The sequence below is a fragment of the Sinocyclocheilus anshuiensis genome, unplaced genomic scaffold (assembly GCF_001515605.1).
Source record: "Sinocyclocheilus anshuiensis isolate Anshui unplaced genomic scaffold, SAMN03320099.WGS_v1.1 scaffold238, whole genome shotgun sequence".
NCBI classification, from domain to species: Eukaryota; Metazoa; Chordata; class Actinopteri; order Cypriniformes; family Cyprinidae; genus Sinocyclocheilus; species Sinocyclocheilus anshuiensis.
The window spans coordinates 1111253-1118527 of record NW_015547674.1 but is presented as its reverse complement, the minus strand read 5'-3'; the positions used below and the strand labels follow the sequence as shown (position 1 = coordinate 1118527).

General features: G+C 42.6%; 1 protein-coding gene across 1 annotated transcript; it reads left to right on the top strand.

Annotated features, from left to right (window-relative positions):
* The first annotated feature begins 2647 nt into the window (after positions 1–2647).
* On the top strand, positions 2648–4115 carry LOC107702909 (GS homeobox 1-like). The gene is made up of 2 exons (XM_016505347.1): positions 2648–3229; positions 3314–4115. Exons 1-2 carry the CDS (start codon positions 2851–2853, stop codon positions 3664–3666), a joined length of 732 nt encoding a protein of 243 aa, XP_016360833.1. The 5' UTR covers positions 2648–2850; the 3' UTR covers positions 3667–4115.
* Positions 4116–7275: the final 3160 nt, after the last annotated feature.

Below are 7275 nucleotides of genomic sequence, written 5' to 3'. Positions count from 1 at the left end.
TAAAGTTGGGCATTTTAACATGGGGAGTCTATGGGATTGACTCCCTTTTGCAGCCAGCCTCTAGCGGCCAGTTGATGAATTACAGTTTAAGGCACTTCCTTGTTGGCTTCACGAGAGAGAGCGGGAGGTTGCCGCTTGGTTCACACTGAAAATTCCACAAAAAAAAAAGTGCACTTTAAATACCCGGATGACGCACTTAAATAACAGAAAAATTAAGTGTGGAATGTTGGACACTTCATGCATTCAACTGTTGCAGCTTTAATTACATAGCGATCAGACTCCGATTATGAATGACAAAATGATCTTATATAATTTATACACTACATGGTTGAGTGCATAAGTGTATGAGTGCATAGTGTATAGTGCGTCAGCTCTGATCTAATTTATTTCTATCTGTATTCCCCCTCAGGAATCCAGGAGAAAAACCTCCTGAGTTGTGACAGAGCAACCTCTGAGCAATAAAACGATCTTCTTTTGGGGGTTTTATAGCCTAACTAACAAATCCCCAAGGAGACTCTAATAGCCGTAATTGATGTTATCAAAATAAAGCAAAGCGTCTTGATATTAAGCCCGCTTTACATTATAATAGCATCATCAAGCCATTTGGTAATGATTGACTTGGAATAAAACAAGGTCTGGTGGGGCACGGGTGGTGGGCATAGAAGCGCACTCTCCAATTAGTTAATGGTGAGCGCCTGGCATGCGGTGTCGAGGAAGATGAGAGGCTTGATCCCTCTATCTCACCATCCCTCTTTCACTGCCTATCGGATAACAGGCTCTTGTCCGCGTGACTCTGTACCCGCCGCTTGTTTAAGGGTTTAATTGCTCCTAATTTGTCCGGTAAAGACCTACTATTACGGTGCTGCAAAGTTGCAACCAAATTATACCCCTTATGTGAGTCGAGTGGTGATTCCAGTGGAGTGAGGTTTGGTGGGAGGGAGGGATAGACGAGGGTCCCTCGTCTTTTTCCAGAAAATAAAACAAATGGCTGGGCCTATACAGTCCATTACCAGGCTCCAGGCTTGGTTCTGAACACAAGAGCTTTCTATTAAGCGCGCCGGCTCGGTTCCGGGCATATAGCCTACTGTAAGAGGGCAAGAATAATTGTTGCATTTGCCAAGAACCATCAGTGACTGACATTAACAGTGTTAGACGTATGCACAGGTCATTCGTAGGCTATACTCACTGATCTGGTGTTTTGGTTGCTTCCATCCATCCATCCGTGGCGCGCATTTAGCGCTCACCAAAGCTTTCACTGAGAGCCTGGTTTGTAAATCTGTCATTCAGATTTTTTTACTAGGCTAGCTATTCTAGCGCTGAAAAAGTATACGGCATGGCCATAAAGGAATATGTTTAGCCAAAAACAGCAGGTAAACGTAGCATCGTTGTTGTCATGAGAATATACGAATGTTCGAAAATTCTGTTTATTTTAGTGACGTTCCTCTTTCTGTTTTAATCATACGTGTGTTAGGTTACATTCAGAGTCTGCATGCGTTAAAGCTGTCTGTGGCTACTTGCCAGTGATTCTGTCGACCTTTAAACTGCATTCCAAAATGCGTTTCGCTGTTTACTCACACATTAGTATCCCGTTTTCCTTTGAACGTCTTGTTTAGCAAACCTAAAGTGAAAGAAAATGTTTTCCTATTGCTTAATTCAATCAGGGCGCGGCGGGCAGGGGCTTTCACTCTCCGCGCATTCGGGCCCTCACTGACAGAATCGGCTTTGTGCCACTTTGTCCGCCGCTGTCACACACTCTAATTCGAGCCTTTCTCTCTCGTATTGAAAACTCTCCACAATGACATTCAATAAGGGCTGGGAGAGTGAAAACCTGGTTATTTTTATATATTCCTTCCCGGACTCTGCGGGGGCCCGCGCGCAGGAATTAATCACTGTTTTTTAACCTCATCGCTTTGCTTTTTTTTTTTTTTTTTTTTTTTTTTAGAGAGAGAGGGTGGAAATGATACATTTGCCTCAGAATGGACACACACACACTTAGAACTTTAAAATAAATCTTATTGTAAAACTATGGTACAATACTAGATGTAAAAAATAATATAAATAAAAGACGGTACTTTTCCGTTCGTATGTGCGCATCCAAAACAGAGGTTTGCATGTATTGTAATTTAATTTAGTACTTGTAAAGATTCATTTAATAATTTAATTTAGTATAAAAGCACATGCATAGAGGTAAAACGATAAAAACGGACATAGACCTAAAGGGAAAAAAAATGCTAAATGAAAAATAACACCCTGAATGAAAGTAACATTTTTGGTTGGAGAAGAGAGAGAGTTTGTTTATCAGATATTGCCAGCAGTGTTCTATCCTAACTGAATATTATGTCAATATCTAGAACTAATGCAATCCTATTTCCACCACTCTCTCAGAAACAAGTCGTTTAATTGTGGTAATAGTTAATGATGGGCTGAGCTGCAGGTGGATCCTGTGACGTACGTCACACGCAGCGCATGTCTAATGAGTTCAGCAGAACAAATGACGAAGCTCTTTGAATGAAATTAATTAAAAGAGCAATAGTGTCCATGTGATCGCGTGAGAAAGAAAATAAAGTTTAAAACGACACTAAAGAGTAATAGTATGAAAGGAGGGGACATTTTAAAAGGGAGAAGGGGCAGTACCGCCTCTTGCAGTGTGGGTGGGAGAAAAGGCACAAAACCCTATTGAGAGCTCTCAGCCGCTACCGTCACATGGGCGAACTGGCTCTCCAACTATTTAAGCAGGAACACCTTCTCTCCAGCACCATTCTGCCATCCAGCCTTGGGTACAGATCCTAGTACGAGACTGAGATAGAGACACTTTTGCGACGTTAGGTGAAGAAACACTGGGCTGCCAAGATGCCGAGATCGTTTCTTGTGGACTCCTTGATTTTGAGGGAGAGCAGCGAAAAAGGAACCGAGAACAGGCCGCCGTGGTTTCCTTACGCAGTGCATCCGTCGCATCCTCTCCACGGCCTCTCCGCCGGCTCCTGCCACTCGCGAAAAGCGGGGTTGCTGTGCTTCTGCCCGCTGTGCGTCGCGTCTCAGCTGCACCCGTCGCCTCCAGCGCTGCCGCTCATCAAGGCTTCCTTTCCTGCCTTCGGCTCCCAGTACTGTCACACGGCGCTCTCCAGACAGCACTCCACTTCTAGCGGTGTGAACCTCAACAGCGGCTCGGGCTTATACCAAGCCACATATCCAGTTCCAGATCCACGACAGTTCCACTGCATATCCATAGGTAAGCAGGTCGAAAAAGCCTACTTTTCTAACTCAACTTCCGCTTTAACGTTGCCAACTGAACTTATTTGTGTCTTTTCAACAGAGAGCAGCAGCAGTCAACTTCAGAGCAGCAAGCGCATGCGCACTGCGTTCACCAGCACGCAACTCCTGGAGCTGGAAAGGGAGTTCACCTCCAACATGTACCTTTCGAGACTCCGGCGCATAGAGATCGCGACTTACCTCAATCTGTCCGAGAAGCAAGTCAAGATCTGGTTCCAGAACCGCCGCGTAAAGCACAAAAAAGAAGGCAAAAGCGGCTCCCACAGGACGGGCTCGCACAACTGCAAGTGCTCGTCGTCCCTGTCCTCCGCCCGGTGCTCCGAGGAAGAAGATGACCTTCCCATGTCACCCCCGACATCAGAAAAAGAGGACGCAGATCTGTCCGTTAGCCCGTGAGCTCCAGCGCATTGCTCATGACCTCCACCTCAAAAGACTCTGTAGGCCACACACCTGTGGAACCTTGAATGCAGCCAAAAAGCGACGGCATCTGCGTGCGCCTCACCTGTAAATAGCGAGAGAGAGAGAGCAAACACTTTATATATGATCGGGGTCTGCGTATCCCTTTAATGTTGTATATTTGTATACATGTTCTATGTTTGTAGTTTTTTTTTCCTGAAAACAACTTAAGCCCATAGTTCCGCATCCAAATGCATTTCCTGTCTCCAAAAGTTTTTAAAATCTGTGTTATCAACACGGTCCAAAATTAATTTGTACTTTGATTTTTTTTTTTTTAAGAGATTGAGTTGTTTTGTTTGTGTGGATGGTGAGCATACAGGGTAGCTTTAAGCACATTTTGGGGACGGAATGGAAATATGGGATGTATTCTATGTATACTTCACTTCAATGACAGAATTTGTTATTGTACTTTTATTGTAATGAGAATATTTATTTATTTAAAAAGCCTTAATGCTGAAAATAAAGACTATTTCTTAGTGACAAAACACGATGTCTCGTTTCATTGCAACCCAAACCCTCGAGCTGGCTGAACCTGTCATACTGAATTTATAATGTAAACGCAACGAGAGCCACACATGACTTTCTTTCTCTGTTCTCTTCTTTCTTTCTAATAGAACTGAGCCTTCTAATGTTATACGGCTTATTAGTGTCCTGTACATGCAGCGCATTCTTATAGTTCTGAATCGAGACAGCTTTCTGTAATATTCTGCTTAAAATACTTATATATTCAAACAGAAGACTTTCTCTGACATGCATTTGGAAAAGCGCGTAGAGGATGAACATTCTGACCATCTTCGTGCAATTTTGAATGCAATTATTTCCCTCAAAAAAATCAAAACACATATACTCAAAAACAAATAAATAAAATATATCAGAATAGAGCAGCATATCATGACTGCAAGATTATGAGACACTTTATAAATACGATGGGATCGCATTGCTTAACATTAATAATTCGGGGGAAAGCATCCATAAAACGTGTCCAATAAAAGGTTTAATATTTAGCATTTTCACATCAAGTATCTTTACATAAAGTCCTTGCCATGGGAAGTAAACCTTAATGCGTAATTTAAAGCTGACCAGCGCGTGTTGAGCGCGCGCCGACTCGTTTTAATAAGCATTTATAAGGTCTTTAACGGGATGAAACAGGAGTGTCTGTGACCGTCTGTAAAAGATGACTAGAATGTCTAAGTAAAATAACAACTGATAAAAGAGAGAGATATAACGTTTATACGAAATTCCAACCTAGAGTTCGAGGGTGCGCTTATACGCGTATCTAAATCACAGAATCTCCGCGCTCCTCTATTCACCACTCGAGTGCCTCGGGATAGATCTCCGTCAAGAAGTCCAAGGAGACGCGTATTCATCGGGTTCCCTGTGGCATTCCCTGGGGACGCAGCTGAAAGCGCCCCCAGGCGCGGGGCCTCTCCGTTAAACACTGAGCCATTTAGCGCACGGTTCTTAACAGTCTCGTGAGAGCGGGTTAATAAAACCCAAAGTAGTGTATTAATACACAGACAATAATACGCAAATGAATACAATATGCGAGTCAACGAGACAGATTAATCGATGTTTATATTTAAATTTATTTAAAGGGGTCTAGGCGGACACTTGGTGATGATGGCGATTACTGTGTTTGCACGCTGCGTTTGTGATCGGAGCTGTATAAGAAAAACGATTATTTTATTATGTGTAGCCTATTTAAGGAGGAAAAAAAAGAACATGTGTGTCTGTGGTATGAACTGACAATTTACTAAATAATTAATTAGTTCATACAATATAACTTTTTTTTTGCTCAAGGTCTCCAAAATGAATTATCATTCGAGTCGACTGTAGAAACGGATGCCTTTCGTAATTTGAGAGAAACATGCGTGTGGTTCGTGGAAGAAGAAAAAATACACGTTATTTTATTTACGTGAAAACGGCATTCCAGCATTTCACTTTCACGCGCAGCAGAACTGGAGCTCAGATTGAGTTTTTAGCAACGCGCTTCTGGAATGCAGGTTTCGATGCGTCCTATTATCCGTTGATCTATTAATCGTTGAAATTGGGTTTAAATGTTGTTTCCTTCGCTGGGAATCCATCATCGGCCATCGGTGTCAACAAAGCACCTGGTAAGATCAGCGCATTTACTAAATTATTCCAGTCATTGTGTCCTCGGAATAGCGCAGTGCTCTTGGAAATGCGCGCTTGATTGTTCACTTAAACATTTTAACAAAACTCTAATATTTGCATCTGTGAAGATATAGGATTAGGCCATTTTGTTAATTACACCATACAGTCTCATTTTGCACCGTGCGTCCTCTGCGAAGCGCTCTTTATCCATTCAATAGCCCGGGGGTAGCTACGCGCCCTGGGGGAGTTTTAAGCGGTGCTCAAAATTTATTCATTCTCTCTCCATTTATTTATTCTCAGTTTTGCGCCGATTAATTTATTGAAGCAAAAAGGGCTACAGTGTCTTTTTAGGGGAAGAAAAGCGAATTGTTGACGTGACCCTGACAGGGGCTGCTCAGAGGGCTCGCCTGACGCTCGAGGGCCGCTTGAGTCAACAGACCCCCATCTAGCAGACTCGCCCTTGTCTTTCTTCCAACTAATTTTTCATTTACGGCTTTTCTTAGACTTGTCTCTTATCTATCAGATTAAAAGAGCAGCTTGTAACAAATCAGTCTGCCTGAATTACAAGAGCATTAAAAGCGGACAAAAGAGGCAGGCCGTCAGTACCTGAGTCTGGTAGACGGTGAGGCGCTGCAGCTGATTCGATGAGTTGAAAATGCGCACGAAACAAAATACTTGAATCCTGAAAAAGAGCCTTTGTATGTTTCTTTAGAAATCAAGCAATTCTGCATGACAAAGGACAATTAATAAGCCGTCTTTTCACGACCAGCAGCTGGTTTCCCTGTCAAGGAAAGTTGGAAAAAATTCGGACTGAATGCGCGCAAAAGCCCTTTGCGCGCAGACAGCTACCCAAGGTGACCCATTTGGCACAGTTAAAATAAGCAGGCTGAGGCAAAAGCGAGGGAGCTGTCAAAAACATTTAAGCTGGAATATCTTGAAATTGCAAATCCCTTTATGTGGAGGGACGCTGCCGATCTGGGTTAGACGTACAATGGAGGTGGTTAAGTTGGAGAGGCTTTGGAAACGGACACGTGGCCTCTCGATGAGAGCTTCTTGGGAATCGCGTGGCTCGCAGCGCGTCACACAAACTTGAAGCGAGGTTTAAACTTGATATTTTCCCAGATTCTAAAAGCACGATTTAGCTACATTTGATACGGTATTTATAATAAATAAATACAATATACTATGTTAACGTAAATAGACATACATTTACCGATTAATGCTCTTGTGGCAGTGACTCGCTGTAGCTTCTCCCTTCAAGCAGTTTCTTCGAAAAAAAATATTTGTTTTTGTACAAGACTCAACATCACATAAAGTCAAGCAAAATTCTGCATTTTAATTAAACACCAGTTACAGTCCCCTTAGTTATTTAGGTGTAAAATGCTTTAAATATGTTGATAATTGACACCCCCCCCCCCCCCCCTTTTTTTGTAG